Source organism: Martes martes, assembly GCF_963455335.1.
Source record: "Martes martes genome assembly, chromosome: 12".
NCBI classification, from domain to species: Eukaryota; Metazoa; Chordata; class Mammalia; order Carnivora; family Mustelidae; genus Martes; species Martes martes.
In genome coordinates this window covers 85,998,974-86,024,393 of record NC_137900.1, presented here as the reverse complement: position 1 = coordinate 86,024,393, position 25,420 = coordinate 85,998,974, and the positions used below count along the sequence as shown (strand labels likewise).

General features: G+C 39.4%; 1 protein-coding gene across 2 annotated transcripts in view; it reads left to right on the top strand.

Moving 5' to 3' along the window:
* Nucleotides 1–25,420, top strand: part of NR6A1 (nuclear receptor subfamily 6 group A member 1) — a 221,230-nt gene that overhangs the window by 141,890 nt on the left and 53,920 nt on the right. The window contains exon 1 of one of the 2 annotated variants that reach the window (XM_080820593.1): nucleotides 16,630–16,696. The exons of the other annotated variant lie outside the window; for it this stretch is intronic. Within the exon in view, the coding sequence (XP_080676719.1) occupies nucleotides 16,681–16,696 (16 nt within the window). The 5' untranslated portion in view covers nucleotides 16,630–16,680. Of the gene's footprint in view, nucleotides 1–16,629; nucleotides 16,697–25,420 lie in introns of those variants that run through there. 2 annotated transcript variants of the gene reach the window in all.

Below are 25,420 nucleotides of genomic sequence, written 5' to 3'. Positions count from 1 at the left end.
TATTTTACTTAACTTGTCTTACAGATAATCTCATGGAGTTTTATAGATGTATCTCAATATGTGGCTTACTTGTGGCATTACTTTTGCAAATCCTGGAAGTAGAATTTCCAAATGAAAGAGTTTGTACATTTAGATTTTGGTGTTATTAAATTCCCTTCCCCTCCAAAAGGTGGTAAATAACACTTCTGCCCCTTAACTCTCTCAGCCTTGCCATCAGGATAGAAGAGAGTCTGCTTTTCCAGCCGCATCAGTGCTGCATTAGTATCTGTGTAATGTAGGCTACAGTCATACAAATGTTTCAGAGAGAAGTTAACATCAGGGCAGGGCGGTGGTGAATAGCTGGTATGGCAACAGTAGTTTCCAGTCTTTTGATAGGTAAGGATTGCCATTTATCTATATAGGCTCTCAGGAGCTGAAATGTTAGAGTAGTCCAGACTGCAGTTCAGGTTAATTTAGAATGACTCACTTGGTTGATGATCTAAAATGAACACTGAGATGTTTCAGCACAGCTGTTTCCATTTTCTTTGTTCTGTATCCCAAGTACTATGGGCTGCTGGCTGCCTTTCACCTCACTGCTGCCTGCAGTATTCTTGCTTTGCCTCCAGCTCAGTTTAAAGTGAATCTGAGAAGACAGTAGACAAGAACTTGGACATCTGGGATAGATAGGTTTGTGTGCCCTTTCCATTCTTTCCTTTAACAAAAACTGCCAAAATGAGGCCCACAGACCAATACTATTCCTTTTTCAGTCTCCCCAGGGGTAAGGCTCCATTCATCTCTGTTGCAGGCAGGATCTCTGTGGCCAAATTGGCATGGTCCCTATAGCCAGTGTAGCACTATATAGATAATCTCTTTAAGGGAGGTAAGTTGGACATTATGGTGCCGCTAAAGGAATCAGAGACGTGAGTGTCGGATGTTGCTAGATGTGGATAATCCTGTTATCCTGCAGGAGCTAAGCCTATCACACCTTTCAGATCTTGGGACCCCTGGCTAGCCACTACTGTGTGGATTTTGGTTGTGTCTTTTGACCATCTCTTTCCTTTCCACTCCTCAAGCTTGGTGTCGTCATTCTGAGGCCCTGTTAGTTTGGGGGATGCTGCCCTCTTCTGTTGGACTGCAGGATATCCGCAGCAGTTTGATGGGTCTGATCTTAGGGAACTGACAAGGCTTTGTGGAATCAGAGTCCTAAAGCTTTCTATAGTGTCCAACTTCATGAACCAATCCTAAGATTTTGCTGTGAAAATAATTCAGTGGGGACTAGAAAATATACAAGTGTAGAGATTCACTATAACATCTATAGTAAAAACAAAACAAAGCAAAAAAACTATCATCTGTAGTGACAAAAGAATAAAACGTAGATGTCCAGCCTTTGGGCTTATGCTTACAACTTTGCTAAAATTGGCTATCTAAAAGACAACATAGGGACACCCGGGTGGCTCAGTCGGTTAAGCATCTGCCTTCAAACCAGTCGTGATCTTAGGGTTCTGGGATTGAGCCTCAAGTCGGGGTCCCTGCTCATTGGGAAGTCTGCCTCTCCTACTGCCCCCTCCCCCCTGTTCATGCTAATGCTTTGTCTCTGTCTCAAATAAATAAATAAAATCTTTAAAAAAGATAACATAGGGGAGTGAAAATATTTATCACAAAAAAAAAAAAAAACAACCATGCAGAATATACCAGTTGTAGGGGTGCCTTGGTGGCTCAGTGGTTAAGACCTCTGCCTTCGGCTCAGGTCATGATCTCAGGGTCCTGGGATCGAGCCCCAAGTTGGGCTCTCTGCTCAGCAGGGAGCCTATTTCCCTTCCTTTCTCTCTGCCTGCCTCCCTGACTACCTGTGATGTCTGTCTGTCAAATAAATAAAATCTTTAAAAAAAAAAAGAAGAATATACCAGTTATAGCCATGGGAGATATCTCTCATGTAGGATAATGACTGATCTGCAATCCTCAAAACTAATTGTCAAAGTTAGGATGATTCTCTTTGATACGTCATTTATATTGTTGGTAAAACAGTATGCTCATACATTTTCTTGGTACTGTTATGTACATATAGCTGTCTTTTCTCCTGAAACATATACTTGGTATTTGAGTGGCCTGCTACAAACATCTCTATAATGTGTGGCCCTTCTCCAGGTCTGATTTTTCTGGGACAGTAAAGTGGTACCTAAAGCACGGATCCCAGCTTTGTCAGGAATTTCCTAGGCAGTCTTTTTTTTTTTTTTTTTTTTTTAAACCCATGGTGTCTTTTATAATAGAGGAGACCCAATAGAATGTAGACATTATTTTGTGTGATTTGATGGCCTGTCTCTGTGGTATGGGTCTTTACTTCAAATGATGCCCAGTGGGCTGGTGACAGCCAACAGGTTTTCTGATATTTCTAAGAATTTCCTTTTTGTAAAAAGCCTTAGGGAGGGAAAGGAAACTTTTGAAAAACCAAAACTTCTATTTTGTGAAATTCAGCATCTCGTTATACAGCATTTGGATGGGAATAAAAAGTATTCACTCATATTTCTTAGTCCTTTTTATTTAACCAGTAAGTTATTCCATTTTTAACAGGAACAGGACTAGAGTGAGGCAAATGAGATACCTACAGTGCAAAATTTAAGACAGCATTCATTCTCAGGGTCTTACAAATGCAAGATCAGCCGTGTTTCTTAAACAGACCCTGCATTCATACTGTGTCAGGTCTTGAGCTCAATTCTGGGGAAAGTATCATTCCTGTTGTGGCGGGATAGATTATTCATACCCTTTCTCAAACTGAGCCTAGGGGCCCTGGGCCCTGGAAGCAGCCTTTCGGTTGAGCAGGTTTTGATTAATCACTTGGCTTTCAGCTGTGGGTTTAACACAAGGAGGAGTAGCTCACTAATGAGTTCATTCTTGAAAGTGTATTTTGTGGGGTGCCTAGGTGGTGCAGTCAGTTGAGCATCTGACTCTTGGTTTTGGCTCAAGTCTGATCTCAGGGTCTTGAGATCAAGGCCTGTGTCAGGCCCTGAACTCCATGGGGAATCTGCCTAATTTCTTTCTCCCTCTTCCTCTCCCCCTTCCCCCTGCGTACTCTCTTTCTTTCTCTCTAAAATAAATAAATACATCTTAAGAGGACAAGAAGTGTGTTTTGCCCTTGAGATAGTCTGGTCCTGCAAAATCAACAGATTGTTATAAATTTCTCTAAAAATCAGTGCCAGCATGTGCTACTACCTACCTACTTCTGACACCCTGGCCCGAAGTATACTTTGCTGCATTTCATTCTGTTCATTTTGTTTTGTTTTCAGATTTTATTTATTTATTTATTAGAGAGAGCATGAGCAGGGGAGAGGGAGAAGCAGCTCCCTGCTGAGTGAGGAGCCTCATGTGTGGGGATCGATCCCAGGACCCTGGGATCATGACCTGAGCTGAAGGCAGACACCCAACAGACTGGGGCACCCATGTGCCCCCTTCATTCCATTTTCTAAAGGATCTTCATACCAGGAGAAATGCCTGTGATAGTGTACTAGAGATTCTGTCCAAATTGTTGTGGGAGGAGGTGATCAAGGGAGGCTTGTGCAGGTTATTAGGGATGGATTTCCTGCCTACTGCCTGACTTCATTCTAGGCACATAGCAGTGGGGAGGGAGGAACTGGCTGAATGATTAACTGAGTGACAGCCTGACTAAAATCCAGAATGAGTCTTGCAAAGTGACCAGGTATGATCCTCAAAGTCTGGTTTCTTTTCTCCTTAATCACTTCCCCATTTCTTTGCTTTTCCTATATTGATGAATATTTTCTTCCACCTTTAAAAAGTCGTAAATCCATTTGATCATCCATATATATATATATATATCTTCATGAACATGTGTGAGTATTTCTGTAAAATAAAGTAGTGAAAGTGGACTCCTTGGGTCAAAATGTGTTCACAGTTTAAATGTTGATAGATACTGTAAGCTGTATTCAAGCTGTCTGTCATCACTGACAATGTATAAGCAATTTTGTATTTTCTTAGACCTTCTCCCAACACCGAAATAGTCTCAACATTTTAAATTTTCTTTTGCCATTTTTTTATGAGAAATTGTGTATAATAGTTCCTCTACTTTGTGTTTTTATTTGTTTATTGTTTTTTGTTATTTTATTTGTTTATTGTTTATTTTTATTAGTTACCTTTTGTTATTATTTGAATAATACTATAATCATTATGGCCATCTTTGCTTAGTCATATTCTTTGCCCCTTGGGGAGTTTGCTTGTCTTTTCCTTACGATTTGTAGGGTTTCTTTGTGTTTATGAATGTGTATATGTATTTGGGTATTTGTTTGCCTTTTAGAAATTAGGCATTTTATATGAATGCAGATATGACCATCTTTTCCTTAATGATGTCTGGGTTTTAGTTATGCTTAGACAGACTTACCCTCCCCTCAATATAAATATGTATATATATATTCTCCATTTTTTTCTTATAATGCTTTTCCAGTTCAATTTGTATATGTGTGTGATTAGTTCTATTATATAGCTCATGAAATTCCTGTTTCAAGAACTGTTGACATATTTTTTAGCCAAAGAAAAAAAGGGTGAATTTTTAATTCAGAAAGTAATAAAAACTAAGTAATATGCCCTTTTGGTGGTGATTGCTTTGGATTATAGACTTGGGAACCAAGCTGCCCTGGAAACTTACATTTTCCAGTGTCTGGGCTCTAGAATTCACCAAATACATAAATTTAGAATTTTAAAGGAGTAGATGGTTTTTTTTAACAGACCAAGATTTACCTCCTGTCTCTGTACCTGGCTCCCACTCCAGAACCCCAACTATATACCTGCCCCGACTCCCTCTCCGAGATCTGTTCTGTCAGTATCATTTTGCTGAGTGTTAATTTGCAAATCATTGTGAGTCTTGTAGTGAAGCATTTACTGTAAAAAGCATCTTAGCCATTTGTTTGGTTTAATTTCTCTTTTTTAATGAGATCGTTAAAATGGCATTGCACTCAATGCAACATCTCAGCCTGCAAGTTTAGCAGTTTTTTTATGCTACATTTATCTGAGAATTCTATGTTACATGATAAAGGATCTGAGTTCTCCAATTTTGTATTAACTTGATCTGAAAATAGATGTTCAGTGAATCCGAGTTTCTTATTTGTGTGAAAAGTGAACTTCTCCAGGACTGAGTAAACACCATTAAAAGACAATACAAGACTTTGAATTCATAATTACATCATTAGGACCAAAAGGGCAAGTAAGACTACGAAGAGCCGTTTTCCAGGAATAAGCTCAAAATGATTGCCTTAATGAATTTGAGTGTCTCTTGCAAAGAAAATACGGTGAATGGGAAGGTCTGTTCTGGACAGAGTTGTAGAGGTTTGAGAAGCATCCAAGCAAAAAAGGGAGAATTTCAGTGTACTGCCCAAGTCATTGAAGAGGGGTGAGGATGTTATCTTCACGGTCATTTTTGTGCTAGGCTAATTTACAAAGGGGACTTGGGCTTTTAGTGGTAGATTTTGTCTATGTCAAGATGAGCCTGAGGCAAAGTTTATTTTTAGGATCTACTCTCTGAACCTGTTGGACTTGCCTCTCTGGCTTCTGCTGATTTTATCCACCTCTCATTCCACAAACCAGCCATCACCACTTGTCTTAGATTGAAACTTCTATGGATTGAAAAATGACAGACAAGTAGCTAGTCTTAGACTACCTGAAGGCCAGGTATCAGGGATACATGAATACTAACCAGCATCTTCAGGAAACACATTGTCTCATCTTGAAAGTTTTCTGCTCTAGCTGGTGAGAACAAGAACTATTCCTGGCCCTGTGTGAGCCCCCCAAATCTTTTCCTCCACTCCTTCTGGGTGGTTCTTTTTGTAACCTTGCGTCCTTTCTTCACACACATGCGCTGACTTGTCCTCAGCTGCAGGCTCAAGAGAGCCCTCTGCAGATCTGACTGATCACAGTATCTGTGCAGCCCTCTCTCTTCCAGCCCTCTGCCCCATTAACTCCAGCTTCTCTGGCCTTTCAGACTGTCAACTGTGAATCCTCAACTTGGGGGGATTTGTTGGGCTGTACCTGGGCTCTCCCTTCCTGTGTTCCATCCTGGAAACTCTGAAGGCTGGTTGGTGGGGGCATTCATAGGACTTTTTCTCTCTGTTCCCCTCTCAGGAATCACTGACTGTCCTTCGCTGCCTAAAGCCCAGTACTTGACAAAGTACATAAAATAATTATCTTCAAGTATTATATGTGCACAGAGGAAAAAAAAAAAGATATCAGAAATACACCAAAATGTAACTAATACTTCTTTTGGGTCTGTCTAGGTAGCGAGATTCAGAGTGTTTTTTCTCCTTTATATTTTCTTGTTTTCTGGTTTGGTTTGGTTTGGTTTTTTAAGTAAGCTCTATGCCCAGCATGGGACTTAAACTCATAACTCCGAGATCAAGAGTCTTATGCTCTACCAACTGAGCCAGCCAGGTACCCCTGTTTTTTTGGGTTTCTTCCCTACTGACTATATGTTACTTTATGATAAGAAATATTGTCCTAAATTATATTAACTATAAGTGTAATGAGAATTTACTGTATGGCAAGCATTGTAGCAAGCATTTTTCATAACATTATCTCTCTTAAAGATTTTTTTGTAAGTAATCTCCACACTCAACTTGGGGCTCGAACTTAACAACCCCGAGTCAGAGTTGCTCGCTCCACTGACTGAGCCAGCCACGTGCCCCAACATTATCTCTTTTAGTTCACAGAGACTCTGTGGAAGAGGTTCTTTTAACTCATTTTATCAATGAAGAAATTGAGACTGAACTTAGGCAATTTACCTAAAGTCACAAAGCAAGTAAAAGCAGGACCCAAAATTTGAATCCAGATTTAACCCTAGAATTTGCTTGCCTATTCTGTTGTCCTATTAAACAGTAGTCCTTCATGTGAAAGAATGGGAATTTAGTTCCAGCTTCAAGATGTTCTGGTGCAACAGAGAAGGTTTATTGTCCCTTGTGCTGGAGTATGTATCCCATATATCTATTCCTTTTATTCAACATGTTTAAAGGTCAACTTGGCAAAATTCTGAGTTCCAAAGCCCAGGATCATAATTCAGCATTCGTCAAAGAGGAAGATGAGTGAATGTACACAGAGCTACAGCAAGTAGTAGGATAGTATCAGGGAAGCAATGGCCCCGTTCCTCAATATGCCAAGCAGTGGTAGTTTGACCCTATTGATAGGAAGGATAACCAAGGCCTTTGGAATTGGACGGGCTTCCAGTGGGAAAGTGAGGGTACAAAACTCATGGTTGCTGGAGTTTGCTAAATCCTCTGTGCAATGTGAGCATCGTGTTGTGTTGTTAAAGATAGGTTTAGTTTCGGGGCGCCTGGGTGGCTCAGTGGGTTAAAGCCTCTGCCTTCGGCTCAGGTCATGATCCCAGGGTCCTGGGATCGATCCCCGCGTCGGACTCTCTGCTCCGTGGAGAGCCTGCTTTCTCTTCTCTCTCTGCCTGCCTCTCTGCCTACTTGTGATCTCTGTCTGTCAAATAAATAAATAAAATCTTTAAAAAAAAAAAAAAAAAAAAAAAAAGATAGGTTTAGTTTCTTTGATCTGTGAACTTACTCTTCTTAATCAGTAACCCTGTGGAGTCACTGTTCCCCTTTAATGGGTATGGAAACTGAGCTCAGAGAATTGACGGTGCCCTGGTGAAATTTACCAAACCTGCGCAAGTTGTGTACCTGGTGTTTGACTTTGTCTAACTCCAAAGCATGTAGTTTCAGGCTGCTTTTAATTTTAATTAGCTCTTTCTGTAGAATTGTGGATTTCTTGGAAGCCTAGGCTTTTTTCCTACCCCAATTCATCAAAAGTGAATCAAGCATGCATTTTGTGCTAGTCTCTATGGTAGGTACCAGGAATACAGAGATTAATCAAATCTTGTTTCTGTTCTTGTAATACTCACGGATCCATGGATATGCAGGCATACGAAAAGATGAAATTGTAAAAATTAATAGGATTAGAACCATTAGGGTAGGGAAGAATTGATGATTGTAATGTCTGAATTAGCTGAGAATTAAATGATTCATGAAACTAGCTAGGCAGAAGGAACAGTGCATGCAAAGGTACATTGAGGAAACTGCAGTAACGCTATTTGTTGAGAACGTTGAGAATATAATAAGAGAGAATGGAGAAGTTGATGAGGGACTTGATCACGAAGACTCTCATAAACTTGGGAAGGTGTTTTATTCTGAAAGCAGTGACAGATTTGAAGTGGGAATGTCAGGGTTTTATTTGAGTTTTAGAAAGCAGCCAGAGTAGAGAATGGATGGTAGGAGGTGGGGGGAGTGGGGAGGAGGGTATGATGAGACAGGGATGGAAAAAAGACATGTAGAAAAAAAATAGGAACTAACAAGACAAACCTATAATGAAGCTCTTGAAATAAACCAGATGAGAGATAATGGTGGCCAAGAATAGTACAGTGGAGATGAAAATAAATATATGGGTACAGGAAGATTTGCTTATTTTACTTTATATTATTAGATTTTATACATACATAGAAATATATAAAGTAATATAATGAACCATGTTCCCATCCTCAATAGCTGTCATCTATCTAGTGTCTAATTCTGTCTCATCCATACATCCACTCACTTTTTCCCCTTCCATATTATTTTGAAGCAAATCTTAGGTATGATATTATTTCATCAATTAAGATTCCAGTATATATCTCTAAAGATTTTTTTTAAGTTTTTTTTTTATTTATTTGACAGAGAGATCACAAGTAGGCAGAAAGGCAGGCAGAGGGAGAGAGGAAGAACCAGGCTCCCCGCTGAGCAGAGAGCCCGATGCGGGACTCGATTCCAGGACCCTGGGATCATGACCTGAGCCAAAGGTGGAGACTTAACCCACTGAACCACCCAGGCGCCCCATCTCTAAAAGATTTTTTAACCTACGGATTTCTCCTCCATTTTTTTTTCTTCTAATTTAATTTGAGAGATTGAGTAATTTGTCTTGTTGCGTTTACCACAGCCCAGATTTTGCTAATTGCATCTTTGTGTTATAGATGAATATGTTCCTCTGTAGTAGTTTTTTTATTTTAGTAGTTGGATCTAGAGGCATGATCATCTTCAGATTCAACTTTTTTGGCAAGACTACTGTCTCATGGGGGTATTGAGTTCTTACATCAAAATATGTATTACTGCCTTTTTCTCTTGTTATTTTAGCTGTTTGTAGTCAGTATCTAGGATCCATTATTTCATAGTAATATTCTAATTCCAGTATTTTTTGTTCAGTTATTTTCTGGAATGCTTCTATGGAGAGAAATTTGAGTAGGTTGTGGTATATTTCACCTAGGGAAGACATGATTCTTTCCCTTTATGTAAAAATTTTCAAAATGCTGTGTTGGTTCCCTAACATCTTTCAATGGTGGCAAATTAATTTTTTAGAATTATTAATAATTTTGGATTTAAACATTTGTGCTTCTGTTAATTGTAACTTTTTTTTAAGGATACTCAAATTGTTTATCTTTGGTTAGAGGATGGCTGTTTTGGCAGCTTTCTGAGGGGATAGAAAAGAGGAATGATGGCAGGTTGAATGTGGGTGAGGTCAGAGTGGGGAAAAGGAGTCAAGGAAAGAGTCCTTTTGGCTTGAGGCTTGAGGCCGTTCACTGAAAAAGGGAGCTCGGAAAGAAGAGCAGGTTTTAAAGAGAGGATGTGTCTGGACATGTCTGAGGTAATTATGATCTCTAGGTGGAGATACCCAGGAGGCAGCTAGATACCAAGATGTAAGACTCAGGGGAGCAATCCATGACTCCAGGACCCAGGATAGGGCTCAGTCGCTATGTGTAGTTGACTCAGATTAGGATTATGTATGTTATATTTTACTTGATAAAAATCAGTCTCTTTGCTGTCAGAAGCCACATTCTACCCCAGAGCAAGATTAGTAAACCCCTATTGCCTTCTCTCTTGTGCCTATCCTTAGAGTCAGGTTCAATCTCTAGTAGAGTAGGAAGGACAGGGTTGGTTGCAGGTAGGATTGCCACTTGGCTGGTTTACAACCGGTCCTGTTGGTTTTCAGATTTATTACACCCAGTCCCTCAATTAGAGGAGAGCTGTGTGTATGGGTAGGATTTACTGGAATTGGAATTGAGGCTAGGTGAACTGGTTTTGACTTTGCAGGAGTGGCCTCGTGTAACCCTTTTTGTGAATATTTGTACTCTTGACATTTTCTTTTCTTCTTCCATATTCCTGCTCTCTGAAGTGTAACTGTTTTCTTTCTTCCTTCCTTTAGTCAACAAATATTCATTAAGCTCCAGTTTTATGTCAGGTACTGGGAACACACTGGGAACATAATGGTGAACAAGAATAAGGGGCACAGTCTCGGCCTTCGTATAGCTTGGAATCTAACAAGTTATACATGTTAATCAAAAGATCACCAGCAACATGTGACTCCACACTAATATAGGAACTCCACAAATAAGACATACTGGCTAGAAATCTTATACAACCAGTGCTGGACCTTTATTGATTGGAAGTTTCAGTGTCATGTAGGCTTACAAATCATAGAAAACAAAGGGCCTGACACATAAAGGGATCTGAAGTGGAGTTCATCCAAGGGAGAAATCCTCCTATGAAGTAAGGAGTTAGAAAATGTGGAAATGAAATAGAATATTAACACATGATTAAGTTTAATGAAGGAACTGCACACTATCCATCCACCCACACAACACATACACCAAGAGCCTTCTAATTGCTTTAACATAATGCCTGCAACCTGCTAAACCCAAGGCTGGACCCTGGGATTACCAAGGCTTGACTCTTTGCGGGGGGAGGTTACAGTCAGATTAATAATGAATATGGAACTGTAAATAAAAACACTAAGTGATTTGTATTGTCATGGTGTATTTTAGGGATCTAAGTGGAAACAAGAAGGGTGTGATTTGACTTTGTCTGATTTGGGGGCTGAGAGGATGGAGTCTTAGAATGCCTCACAGAGCAGCAGATATTTAAATTGATTCCAGAAAGATGAGTAAGTAGTAGTGGAAGCAATAAGGAAGTAGTAAGAAGAGTTACTCCAGGCAGATGGGATAGTAGCATGCTTGCACTCCAAGTGGGTCAGTATGGCTGGTGTGCTGTGCACTTACAGGGAGTGGTGATAGATGAAGCCAGAGAGATCAGCAGGGGCTGGATTGTAAAGGGTGTGGGGAGTGTGGACCTTTATTCTCTAGGTGAGCTTAATGCCACAGTTATTGGGGTGCAGGGTGATGGTAGTAGTGGTCGTGTACCTTACAGGCCTTTGCCCAGTTTCTTCTCTTACGTAGAACTTAATTACTTATTGACAGAAACCTCTTGTGTTATCTGACTTTTTCCTCCCTCTGGGTTAGGCAGATGGATGGATAGAAAATGAAACCATTTGAGAAGTCAGGGTTGAAACTAGAGTCTGTCCAGAAACTACTGGGCTTCAAATGGTTTTCCTTTTTATAAGCACCATGAGAAAGTTATCTGTCCATTTGACCTGCCTCTAAGTCTTGTTTTTACTACTTAAATCTCTCTCTCTCTCTCTCTCTTTTTTTTTTAAACTTCATTTGCACATGCGGCTTAATAACAGTTTGAGCTATTCTGTATACAGAGCTACAGTGTTTATTTCCATTACCCTCTGGGCTGGCCTGGGTCTTAATTGTGAAGAAGATAAACAGGCAGGTGTGGTGTATAGGATGACTTTCAGCTTTTTCAGACCTCTCAGGAGACATAATAGTTGACTACATTTTTGTTAGTATATATTTTGTTTGTTTGAACTGTATATCTGGTTATTTTTCTTTTCATTCAGACGGGACTGACTTATTCATACTATAATCTGTTCTTGATTGTGATACTTTACAATTTTACATCCAAAATCTTGACTGGAGGGGCTCCTGGGTGGCTCAGCAGGTTAAGCCTCTGCTTTCAGCTCAGGTCATGAACTCAGGGTCCTGGGATCAAGCCCCGCATCGGGCTCTCTGCTCAGCGGAGAGCCTGCTTCCTTCTCTCTCTCTCTGCCTGCTGCTCAGCCTACTTGTGATCTCTCTCTCTCTGTCAAATAAATAAATAAGTAAAATCTTAAAAAAAAAAAAAACACCACCAAAATCTTGACTGGAGAATTATTTTTTATTAAAGATTTTATTTATTTGACAGGGAGATAGAACCAAAGAACACAAGCTGGGAGAACGGCAAAAGGAGAAGGAGAAACAGGCTCCCCACTGAGCAGGGAGCCCGATGTGGGGCTCAATCCCAGGACCCTGGGATCATGACCTGAGCCGAAGGCAGATACTTAACTAACTGAGCCACCGAGGCGCCCCATGGAAATTTTTTTTTATATGGAGGGAGGGCTTCCTCTTTCCAGTTCTTCAGTCTGTGGTTGGGAAACTGATCTAATTAAATGCCCTACCCATATTTAAATTGCCTTGATTGTCTCAAAAATATATTTCTACACTTCATTTGTGCAAATCAGGATCCATATAAGCTATATACATTGCATTTGGTTGTTGTATAAGGTGATTTTTAAATCACATCCTGTAGTCTTTTCTTCCTTAAGGTAGTCATGTTACTTTTCTGCATACAGATTTCATTCATGACTTTATTGCATAGGTACTAAAAAGTATTAAAAAATCTTTTGAGATCTTCCCAGTTCTACTACTCCCTTCAAGTCCTGAAATACCTTTGCTACCTGTCTACTTGCAGAACTACAAGGTTCAGCTCAAATGTAAGGCCCTCTCTATATCTCCAACCTGATGAATTATACATTCTTCTGTGTTTCTGTAACACTTGATACCTTCTGTTATACCACTGTATATGTACTCCTGTTATACTACTCATAACATTCAATAGTCAGTTATCTGTTTAGTTACGCTTATACTATAAGTGGGTTAGTGTGGAGTGGTAGAAAGTGAAGCTGGAGAAGTCAGCAGATGGTGAGCACCTTTAGGGCTAGGATCACATAATAATAATTTCAGTTGTCTCGGACAGCATAATGCCTAGCTTATAGTAGACGCTCAATTAATGTTTGTAGAATTGGATGAAAACCCCAATTTCTGAAATATTTTTAGTTTCCAACTCTTGAGGGGTTTTTTTGTTGTTTGTTTCTTGTTTCCTGAACTGTGAATTCCCTTCTCCAACTCCATGATAAAAAGCAAAACTGGAAATCATATCTAAGTATGTTCTTTGTTGTTCTTTTTCTGCACGCAAGAGGTTTGCTTGTTAGTCCTGGATAGTATGAATTTCACCTGGCTGTGTTTCCTTATTCCTATTCAGTTGAATTCAGCTCTTTCCCTTGCCATAGGGGATGTCTGTATCAAAGATCTGACAGATGAGAAACTGAGACCTTGGACTCTGGTTTTTTGTTGTTTGCAAAGCTAAAAAGAAATTTAAAATATTCTCTGAATATTTCTTATTTTCTGAGATGGATAGAGATTTTCTAACTAGGCCTCCTCCTAGTTATAGTGGTCACATGGCTTTCACTTTGCATCACACTTTTGGTGGAACTTCTTAAAATTAAGTCTGAACTGATTCCAGTGGTTGGGTGGCCATTAGAATGGCTCTCTTTTGTTTTACATTGAAAAACCAAGCATATTACATCTTGATACCCTCCTTTAGCTTCAGAATCTTCAGTCTTCTTTGAAAGCTTCCATTTGAATAATAAACAGATGGGAAATAATGTTGAATAGTAACATCTGAGAAGAGGGTTTTTTTTTTCCTGTTCAAGATATGTGGTATAATGGAAAAAATAAGGAACTAGGATATTTCCTCCATTGTTGCTCTTATGACTCCTGCCTTTTGCTTTCATTGGGCTTCAGTTTCCCCATCTATAAAATGAAAGTGGAACCAGTCTCTTGCAAGATTCGCTAAGGTTCTGCCATAATTCAAACTCAATTTTTGAATTCTGTTAGATATGCAGAATGTAAATGGTTAGATGTAGAATTTTGTTCATCTTCTTTTTTCTACATTACAAAGTTAGTATTAGGAAGTAAAAATGTTGCTGGTTTCTTACTTTCTTTTCTCTCCTTCCCATTCATAAATTCTAGGAATGCTTTTAATCTTTTTAAAATTCTTTTTCTTGGGATGCCTAGGTGTTTCACTCAGTTGACTGGCTGCCTTTGGCTCAGGTCATAATCCCAGGGTCCTGGGATTGAGTACCGTACCAAGCTCTATGCTCAGGGGCCAGTCTGCTTCTCCCTCTGCCTGCCACTCCCCCTGCTTGTGCTCTTGCGTACTCTCTTTCTCTGACAAATAAATAAGATCTTTAAAAAATAAAGTAAGGGGTGCTGGGTGGCTCAGTGGGTTAAAGCCTCTGCCTTCAGCTCAGATCATGATCCCAGGGTCCTGGGATTGAGCCCGCATTGGGCTCTCTGCTCAGCGGGGAGCCTGCTTCTCTCCCCCCCCCCCCCCCCGCCTACTTGTGATCTCTGTTAAATAAATAAATAAAATCTTTTAAAAATAATAAACTAAAAATAAAAAATAAAATTATTTTTCTTATATGTAGTTGTTTTTAACAATCTTACTGGGATCCCCGGTTAAGATTTACAGTTTGTCTTTTGGATTCACTTGGCAAATGAGATATATGTTCATGTTCTCTTTCCCCTTACTCCCAATAGAACCTATAAAGGGCTTTTAAAAAAACCTGTGGGACTGAGGATGCTGAAGTTTATGACTCTGTATCCAAAGATTAAGATTTACCCATTTTCTTAAGCTATGTTAAAGATTTGATCCCAGGCTTATGGGTATATCAAAGATGATTACTCAAACCCAGCCTTAGGGGCACCTGGGTGGCTCAGTCAGTTAAGCGGCGACCTTTGGCTCAGATCACAATCCCAGAATCCTGGCACTGAGCCCCACATCAGGCTCCCTGCTTGATGGGCAGCCTGCTTCTCCTTCACTGCTTGTGCTCTCTCAGGTGTGCACTCTCTCTGTCTCTCAAATAAATAAAATACTAAAAAAAGAGAGAGAGAACTGCCCTTAAAAATCAAGGGCATTGCTTTAGTCTTACCTGGGAGCTGGACGAATAGCTTCCCATTTCATCTTTCCTCCAGAAGTTGGTACAATAAAGCAAAGATGCTTACTACATGTACTCTATTGTATGCAGATACTGAGTTTTAGATAAACCTATGTCCTTCAGGGAGGCAGAGAGCTGCCTTTTGAATGAGTGTTCCCCGTTGAATAGCTTTTTGCTGGCTCCCTTGTTCAGATTTTCCCCTTCATTCTTTTTATAGTCACTTTACTAAAATTGTAAGAACTGCATTTAGTTCCACAGAGACTGTGAAGAAAATGTTAATCTCTTAGAGGAGTTTGAAAACTGGTTGATGTATTTGTATTGTGGTGAGGTATGTGGTGGCAGTGGCAGAACATATATTTTTAGGTGACAAAGCATAACCTTTTCTCCTCTAAATCATTGGTTACTTTCTCTTTAGGTCCTACTTTGTAAGATGACCCTAATGGTCTCTACTAGTTGGAAAAGCCCTCTCATAACTGTGGTAGCAATATTTGCCATTCAGTTTGTATGGGTGCCAAGTGACAGATTCCTCTCCCACCCCAAGAAGGGTCTCCTTTTCTGGAACACTGTTACAGATTGTGCTTGGCCTTAAGTTATTCCCAAGGCTAGGGAGAAAGGGAGATTTCATAGAGTGAAACATTTTGCACAGTCAAAAAGAATTTATCCCTGAAATCAGTCGGTCCTTAGGTCATACCACCTTCTCTGAGGAATTCGCCCTGTAATTAGTGTTCTGCTGTCTGAATGGATAGCTGCTGTTTGACATCATATTCATTAGCATATGGCTCAGATTTGCCAGCCTCTACAGCTCTGTGGCAGAGTTTGAGCATAAATAAGCATACATATTCTGCTGTATTACTGGGATGGTTCCCCAGCAAGGAGGCATAGCACAAGATTGCTTAAGATCTTAGGGGTTCTACGGGAATGAAGCAGGTAGCTTACTTTAAAGAGTTAAGCTTTTGGCTGGGGCCAGGGGATATTTCTAACCATCGTGCTTTCTAAAAGGATTTTGCACACGTAGTTTTCTTTCTCTACGTTCTTTCAAACTAGCGTATAACCAGAGCATGGAAATAAGGACCAAAATTAAAGTGAACCCTGCAGAATAACTCAGAGCTCCACGTTTTAATTTTCTCAGAAGAATTTGCCTTGTCATTGTTTATTATAATGACAAAAAGCAGGGAATCCCAGTCTTACCCACCCCCCAAATACATGCATAACATGGAGTTTTTGCTTTGTCTTTTCCTTGTGCCAAATATTTCAACTCTAAATTTTCTAATCCAGAATATAGGAAAATGGAGTATAGAATAGCTCTTGAAAGAAAAAAGGGAAAAAGCTCCGTGTATTAGAACTCTTCTACATTAGATGAAGATCAACTCTTCTAAAATGCACCCTTTTAATTTTAGGATCTCAATTTAAAGAAGACCAGACGAGTATTTCTTGTTACATGTTCCCACAGTACTTTTCAGAGAGATATTCTAGGCAGTATTGTTAAAAAAGAAAATAAGTCTATCAGCTCCACTTAGATAACCTTTGGTAATAAACGAACTCCATACACATTGTGACCTTAGCGCCTGAACTTTCTAATCACATGACTGACTTGTAAACTGACCTGTGAGGATGACTGTTGTAGTCCCAGCTAAGAGAGAAATTGGCCAAGTGTCGGAAGGGTAGTTATCAAGCTGGACTTGTCCCGTAATCTCTGTTTCTTCATGGCTGCGATAGAACTTCTCAACAGACTCCCAGAAGCATGAAATGGAGACATGGGAAGGTAAAGGAACTGACTGTTTAAGTCTGGGCCCAAATCTGAGGTTTAGAAATTTCCTTTGAAGGCTCAGAACAAATAGTAGCCTTGAGGGAGGAGGGAGGCAGTTCATTCCGTTTTTGTGTCTTAGCAGAATTCAGCCAACAAGTTTTCATGTAAGCATGAAAATGTTTTGGATTGAAAGAAAAGTGAGGGAGAGATGTAGTAAATTGATTGTTGTGGTTGATGATTGTAAGAGAAAGAGTAGGCAAAAAAGAAAAAAAAAACTGGATGTAAGTTTTATAGTGACTTGAAAAAAATTTTCAACTTAATTTTACATCACAGTCCTTAGGTAAAGTTTACATTTTAAAAAAATTGTTCTGTTTACCTCTTGACAGAATTTGTTTATATGTTAAATTCCTTAATCCAGTTCACCATCTGTGAAAGCCTTATTTAGTACTGTAATTATAGATAGTATTGGGGTCATGAGGCCTTTGATAAGGCAGCCTCATTTCCTTTGGGGGAATTTAGATATTTTACGGTTTGGGGTATAAGACTAAGCCACTGCTAATTTCTTTTTAAGTAGGTTGTTTTTAAAATGGGTAGATTCATTTGTGTGTGTGTGTGTGTGTGTGTGTTTCCTTAATAGCAACTAGTTGGTATTGCAATTTGTATATTCAGAGATAAGCTCCTACTTGTGTGAGGAAACCCTAGTGCCCCACAACTTTATTATTTGGGCCAGATACACAGTTAAAGAAACAGCTAGAAGATGAATCTTAGCATTAAAGATTTCTTGTATTTGTTTGCTGTGTTTATAAAATATAGAGTCTAAGACTTTGCCAAAAGTTTTCTTTCCTGTAGACAAGCTCTGTTGAACTATAGCTAGAAGAGTTTCAGATTTGAGGAAGTTAGTAAATTTCTAGGACATTAACTAATAAATAGCTAGTCCTAGGAAAGATTCCTAGCCCTGTGCAGCATGGCTAACATCTGCCACAGGCAGCTTTGCAGTTTCGTTCTCACTCTGAGGATGCACACACCCAGAGAAGGGGGACTGGTCTCCTCTCAAACAACATTATTCTTCATAGTAATACTTCCTGTATATTCTCTCCCAGCACCATATATGCCAGAATTACAACCTCATTGGTTTTTAGTGTCTATTAGTGGGAACAAAAATGTTTGTAGAAATTATTGGTTACATGCAATTCCTGTTATTTTAAATTTTGAACAGCTTCTTCTTCTCCCAAAATACACAAAAATTCATTGTATTCTGGATATACTAGCTTTTCCAAAAAGGAGTCATTTAAGAAGTAAGGTTTGCTCTGGACCCATTAAAATAGGAGTTTAAGGGCAGGCAGAGATACCAGAGCGGTGGTTGCATAAGTTTGGAAGGGATTGCCCTGGAGGATTTGGATATTTTTTCCAGCCAGCTTGAATCTCTTAGTGCTGTATGGTCCACAAGTTCTGAAAGAAAAAAGATTTGAAGGGAAAGTTCTCCCTCACTTCTTATTTAATTAAGTATTGAAACTTTGATTTTTCCTAGCTGTTCAATGACAGAAAATAAATTATGGTACTAAAACAAGAACTTTTATAAAACAAGGAAGTGAATTTTAAAATTTTCAACCGAATCTTCTCCATATAATCCTAGTAAAGCAAAATGAATTATCCCAGCTGAAGACCTTTGGAAGCTTAAAAAGCAAAAGCAGACTACTTACAAAAGAGTTGAGTGAAAATGCTACTGTAAAAAAAAGTGTTGCCTGGTTTTAGATATCGGGCCCTTGTCCATTTAAATTAACCTTTGTCACAGCTGGGCATACAAATGTTTTGTTTTAGTTCACAGAGGGTTAACTCTATTCAAGCTTTCACTGTGGCAGGCCTGATCTGTGGAGTCATACAATCTGGTCTTTCAGCCCTGCCAGTCGCTAGGCAGGAAGTCTTATTTCTTAAGCTATCTTTCAGAATGGGGGGTTGGGATTTGGAGAAAGGTGGGGGAAGGGCCTTGGAGCATCTGTAAGGATCAATAACAGAAAGGGAGCCGCAAGAGAGGCCATTGTGCACACTTCAAGATAGATGCAGCCCTTGTGCATGGCCCCTGCCTGGTAGGACAGACACCTAAAACCAAAACAATGCCACCAAATGAATTCCTTGTGAAAATCAGATTGCTCTTAAAGGAGAAAATACTTAAAAGAGTGCCCTTTTAATGTTGGGAATATTCTTGTTCCTCAACTTGCTAGGATCATGCAGTCCCCACTAGAAATAACTCCAAATTGATTTTTAAACGCCTTTTGTCCTCATGCTAATACTGTATTGAATTGGAGAGGGTGATCATTTTGGTCTTAGTCACATGCATCAGTGCATTGAGTAATCTTTTTCTTTCTTTCTCTTTCTCTTCCTTTCTTTTTCCCTCCTTTTCCTTTCTTCTTTCTTTTTCAAATTCTAACGTTTGCTTTACCCTACTGGGGTTGGAAACATCATTAAGGGAATGAAAAAAACAAAATTTGGTTAGGATTTGAGTAACACTTGTGTGAAATCCCTCCCCCAACAGCTGGTATTGGCTCTTGAAACTTCATCTGAACTAAACAGATGCTCTTAGTAGTTATTTTGAAATCATTTAAACTAGACTCATAGCCAAGAAATCTACAAAAATCATAGGGTTTATTTTAAAATGCATTTAACTCATGATGTCATGCCACATCTTAATGCATATTATATGTGGGTGTTGAATAGAGATACCTGAGTTTGGGAAAGTGAGCAGTTCCACCAATAAAATTATGATTTTAAAAGCACTACCAAGTTTGTTGTAATTTTACTCCAGTCTAGTTTTTCAGTTTTTGAATTCTTCTTTCCCATACCCACCTGTAACATTCCTTTTTTACTGTATCCTTTTTCAGAGGACTAAGGCAGTTGTTCAGTAGGTGCTTTTATGATGCAAATTCTTTATGGCTGTTGGAAAGAGTAATGGAGTCATTGCTGCCTCTCTCCCACTAAACCCCCAAAGTACTGGTGACAACTGATGGTAACAGCTGTGGAAAATGGAATCAGAAAGAGCCTCTAATATCATTCTCACCATTTGAAATCTTTCAGGAATAAATGCATAAACCAGCTTGGGGTCCATAATGTGACTTGCAGACATACTAATGGAATAAGGGCAGGGGTGGAGGGTGGGCAGGGAGAAAGACCTGCGGTTGAAATGAGTCCCAAGTTTAATTTATTTTATGCTTCTTGAGTTGAGGTGACACAGTCTCCCGGACAGTTTTGAGGCTTGAGAGAATATGTAGACACTTAACAGGATCATCTGGATATTTTTAACCCATCTCTCACCTATACTCCTTTTTTGGGGAAAATGATGTATTAAAATCTAACTTAATCATCACAGTACCTTCTTGATACCATTGCTTTGCCACTGTGATACATTACATTCTTCATTAATACTTAAACCAAGAATTCATTTGCTTTAATGGGCATTTTCCAGAGAGATACAAATATTACTGACAAAACTTGGAAGTTCAGTTACCATTTACATTGTATTAAAATGGGGTATGAAACCTACCATGACCCTTTTGAACAATGTGGTCTTTAATGTGCTTTAAGGGGGAGGGCCTATGAAGGAAAAGCCATAAAAGTCTTCAGGGTTCAAGATGAGGTTGGGATTTTAGCCCATTGCTTTTGTCATTTTCACACACAAACATCACTGCAATCATGTTTGATTTAGCATCCTTAATACAATGAGGTGGGAAAACAAAAGGATATTAGAGGCACAAGCATGGTAACCAAACATTCTCCCTTCCCCCCCAATTTTTTCAGATGGTTCTCTTTTCCCTATCTCCCCTGCTACTATCTATGCTTTCTTTGTAAGCAAGAGAAATGTTTGTAAGAGTCTTCTTTCTGCACGCCTCAGTGGTTTGCTTGGGCAATTGAAAAGCCACTCTTCAAATATTTTTTAGCCATGTAAAAAGTCATGTCCAAAGACTTGGTAAAAACACCATAATTAGGAAAAATGCATCTACTCCTATTTCAAGGTTGAGAATTTGGGGGCGTTCCCGATGCACAGCTGTTTTACATATTTTGAAAAGCCTGATAGATGTAAAGGTCATTGCTAACTCTAACAAGGTCTTGATGCTCACACTGTCATCGAAGGACCTTGCATCAATTAGGATGAGAAGCATGGAAGGTCAGGAGTCAACTGACTGGTGGCCTCTGTGGATTCTCAATGGGGGCCAGTAAGAATTCCTATAGGATTTTTAGCCATTAAAATGAAATAAAAACAAAAATAAAACCTGCTGCTGCTTTCGTGGCCTCTGAGTAGACCTCTTGATCTGTATGGTTAGGACACATCCTCTGTTGCCCAAGTGGCCCCTAAAAACTTGGCTGCAGCCATTGCTTTGCTACAGGATTCCCAGTATTGGGGAAAGAATCTCAGCAGCCTGATTCTGTCACTTGGCCAAGTCACTTGACCTCTGTGAGCCTCAATTTCCTCACATGTACAACAGGGGATAGTAATACCAATCTCACAGTGTTGCTATAAGATTTAAATAAGAGAACCTCTGTCATAGTGCCCAGCCCATACTTAACATGCCTTGACATTGAAATGAGTTTTACAGAATGTCAAGTTTAGGAAGATTAGGAAGGAGAAGATTCTTGGGTGAGCCTGTGGCTGGTACTGTTTAATATTCCAAGTAGAAAAGTCTGCATGCCCCCCAGTGTCACAGCTGGGCATACAAATGTTTTGTTTTAGTTCATTAAGTGAACAACATTCAGGGATGAGCCCTTTGGAAATTTAGCTTTGAAAATGTATGGGGAGCCTTGGTGGCTCAGTGGGTTAAAGCCTCTGCTTTCAGCTCAGGTCATAATCTCAGGGTCCTGGGATCAAGCCCCACATTGGGCTCTCTGCTCAGCAGGGAGCCTGCTTCCCCTCCTTCTCTCTCTGTCTGCCTCTCTGCCTACTTGTGATCTCTGTCTGTCAAATAAATAAATAAAAATCTTAAAAAAAAAAAAGAAGAAAATGTATAACTGGTGAGATGAGCTGCTGAGTCTTCTCCTTTACAACTAGTTGTTGTGCTAATAATCATTCCTGGGCTAATAAAAATAATTAGCAATGACAGTGTCTCTGCAAAATTTGTGGATTTCTTTCCCCTGAGAGTCTTTTACAGTTGTGCTGATTAGAAGAAAAAGGAGAGAGGATGGGTTCTTAGCACACAGATTAAGTAATCGACAGGAAAGGAAGGATAGTCAGGATGATCACCTCCTTCCGTGTGTTTGCTAGATAAATAGATGCCAAGACTGTTACCGTGGCCATGTTTAATAGCCCCTTCTCAGAAGCTTTACCATGAAGTGGTAAAGTTGGGAATATTGTTATCATGCTAATCACTGCCCTGGTTAACTTTGGAATCTTTGATGTCCCTGCCTTCTGGAGGTTAAGAGCTTGTACCAGTGGCTCATTATTCTGATCTCTCTGTATAAAATTATAATTTATTTAGCCAACATTCATTGAGCATTTACTGTATTCAAATTCCTGGGAACACAGGTGAATTAGAATTGCAGCTCTCAGTTTTGAACCACAAAGAGGTAATAATGTTACTTAACAGATATTAACAGTTGCGAGGAGACAAGGAACATTTGGCTGCAAAAGCATTATTCAAAACTGGCAGAAGGATTTGTTTCACTTTGGGGCCCTGTATTTCTTTAGCTTTTTTTTTTTTTTTTAAACTAAGCTTGCTCTACATTTCTGAAATTTTGTTTTGTTCCAAATTTATGGCTCCAAAATAAAATATTCAAATATTTTTCTTAACATGGTAAAATTAGAGTTCTGGATTGCAGTTGGCAAAAGTGGGGAAATACTCTAAACAGCATTACTGTTTGCATTCTGTTCACTGTTAGCAAAAAACATTTCCTTTTGTGAGGTTCAGCATGTTCCCTCAGAGTGATGGCTACGGCATCCTAGCTTTGCTTTTCAAAGGAGTGATAACTTATCGGTAATTTATTAAATGTCAATTACAGTTCATTAAATAACCATTCTATAGCAGATGCATGTTTTGGAAGTTAAAAAAAGAAAAAAATAAACACCGTACCAGTGACCATTTAATCCCAAAGTGCATAAACATGAGTCAGTGTGGAAAGAAAAGATGTGTTAAGAGAAAAGCTTGGACACACCTGGGTGGCTCAGTGGGTTAAGCCTCTGCCTTCAGCTCAGGTCAGGATCTCAGGGTCTTGGGATGGAGTCCTGCTCTGCAGGGAGTCTGCTTCCTTCTCTCTCTCTCTCTCTCTCTGCCTGCCTCTCTGCCTACTTGAGATTGCTCTCTCTGTCAAATAAATAAATAAAATCTTTAAAAAAAAGAGAGAGAGAGAGAGAGAGAGAAAAGCTTGGTATCCAATAGGTGCTAGTCACAGAAGTCTTGGCTACTGTTATTGTTATAAGAGTATATGTACATGCACACACACTCATGTGCATTAATGGCTTTTGTTTTTTTGTTTTTTTTTGTTTTTTAAGATTTTATTTATTTATTTGACAGACAGAGATCACAAGTAGGCAGAGAGGCAGGCAGAGAGAGAGGAAGGAAAGCAGGCTCCCCGCTGAGCAGAGAGCCTGATGTGGGGCTCAATCCCAGGACCCTGGAATCATGACCTGAGCCGAAGGCAGAGGCTTTAACCCACTGAGCCACCCATGCGCCCCAATGGCTTTTGTTTTTTAAGTTTGCCTTGAGATAGTTGTTAATTGCTTAGGATTCTAGGTTCCTTTTGAATATGTAGAAATTAATTCTTCCTCAGCACCTTTGCTGTCATGACCACATGCCTTTTGGAATCATATACGCTAAAATTTTTGCCATGAGTTTACCAATCTTATACTAGATAGAAACTACCCATCATAGAATAGTTTTAATATCATAAGTTCAGGGGCGCCTGAATGGCTCAGTGGGTTAAAGCCTCTGCCTTCGGCTCGGGTCATGATCCCAGGGTCCTGGGATCGAGCCCCACATCAGGCTCTCTGCTCAGCGGGGAGCCTGCTTCCTCCTCTCTCTTTGCCTGCTTCTCTGCTTACTTGTGATTTCCATCTGTCAAATAAATAAATAAAATCTTCTAAAAAAAAAATCATAAGTTCATCATATGTAGATTCAGTTTCTTCATTCTTTATCTCTACCAACCATTAGTCTTACCCCAAAGTAAGAGAATGATGAATGTCTAGGGAGGAGTAGGGTAATGGAGTGCTAGTTTTATGGAAGGTGAAAGTATTGATTCAGTACCTCAGGGAAACCGAACCCTTTGGCTACATTCGTAAAACTGTGTGTGTGTATAAAGTATAAAGGAGTGCTTATATTCCTTGTTTAAGTTTCATGATTTTTGGTCCTAGTGATGAATGTAGAGAGACTCTACCACTTACTCTGAACATTATTTTACATGTGGAAATAGTTACAAATGTACTTTTTGGCAAATAGCATGAGAATCTCCAGTAATGCACATGTATCTTTTCTGGCCCCATTAAATTAAATCTGGTCAGAAGATTTCCTTTTGGTAGGTCAAAGGAAAATGTGGCAACTACATTTTCCACTCTCCTAGAGCATATGGTTTTACTTAAAGCATGCTAATTGGTCTTTCTTTCACCAAGACCTTAGAACTGGGGGGACCTGGAGAACTGAATACTGAGATTTTAAGCATTGGCACAAGGTATCTGTGCTGGCCCACTGTTTTGCCATCTAGAGTCCTTACAAACTGTGCATTTTGATTTGCAAGTAGAGAAGCTATACTCTTCATTCAACTGATATTCACTGATGGTTGCTCTGTGCTTGGTATATATTGGGATGCAGAAAAAGTAAGAATCTCCCCCTGTTCTGTGGAGCATACAGTTTAGTAGAGGAAAATAAATAGGTAAGTGCAATAAAATATTGGAGGAGCAATGATGGCAATCCTGGAGGGTACAGAGGTTGTGCAGAGGTTGGAGTGATCATTTCTGTTTGGGCTGTCAGACTTCACCCAGGAAGGCATCATGAGAGATTGGTTGACATTTGCCAGGCTGGTAAAGTGGGGAAGGGTCTCCTAGGCAGAAAAGAGCAGCATAAGCGAAGGCACAGCAATATAAAACAACCTGACAGGACATCCTGTGAGTTATAAGTAAGGCCCATAAAGGTTCTAGTTGCAAAGGAATCCCTAGAGAGAGCTTTAGTCTGTGAATGGATGCCCTTACCCCTGTTGAGCAGAAGAGAGCCCTCTTCACATTCCTCTTAATCCACGCCTTGCAAATATGTTGAAGAGATTAATGTAGTACTTTGCTAGAAGGCAACACAGGTTTGCCACAGAGCTGGAAGCCTGTTTACCACTGCTCCTGGGATTTACAGAGAATATGCTGTAACCTTACTTAACCTTGTTGCAAATTGCCAGTTCCTTTAAGAGGGAGAGGTCTTGGTTAAATGGTTTTAAGAAGTTATACTCCCTGCCTAGGGCCATCTGTGCTCTGTAGGAATGTTTCAGACAGAAATGGGCTCTGTTGTAGTTCTTTAATGAATGGAGAAATAGAGTCTTAATAATATCTTAGTAATGTATTATCTTAATAATATCTTTCACTAGTTAAGACTAAAAGTTTTCTTTTAGTTTTCTAGGGCAAGTTGTGTATGTTTTTACTAAAAGATACTCATTGTAGTTATCTAGGTGAAATAGTTGATGATTAGAGACCAAAGTATTATAATGTTTTTGGTTAAGTACCACTAAGTTGTTTTTGTTTTTAATTTTTAATTTTATTGTAAAATAAACATGTAGTAAAATTGA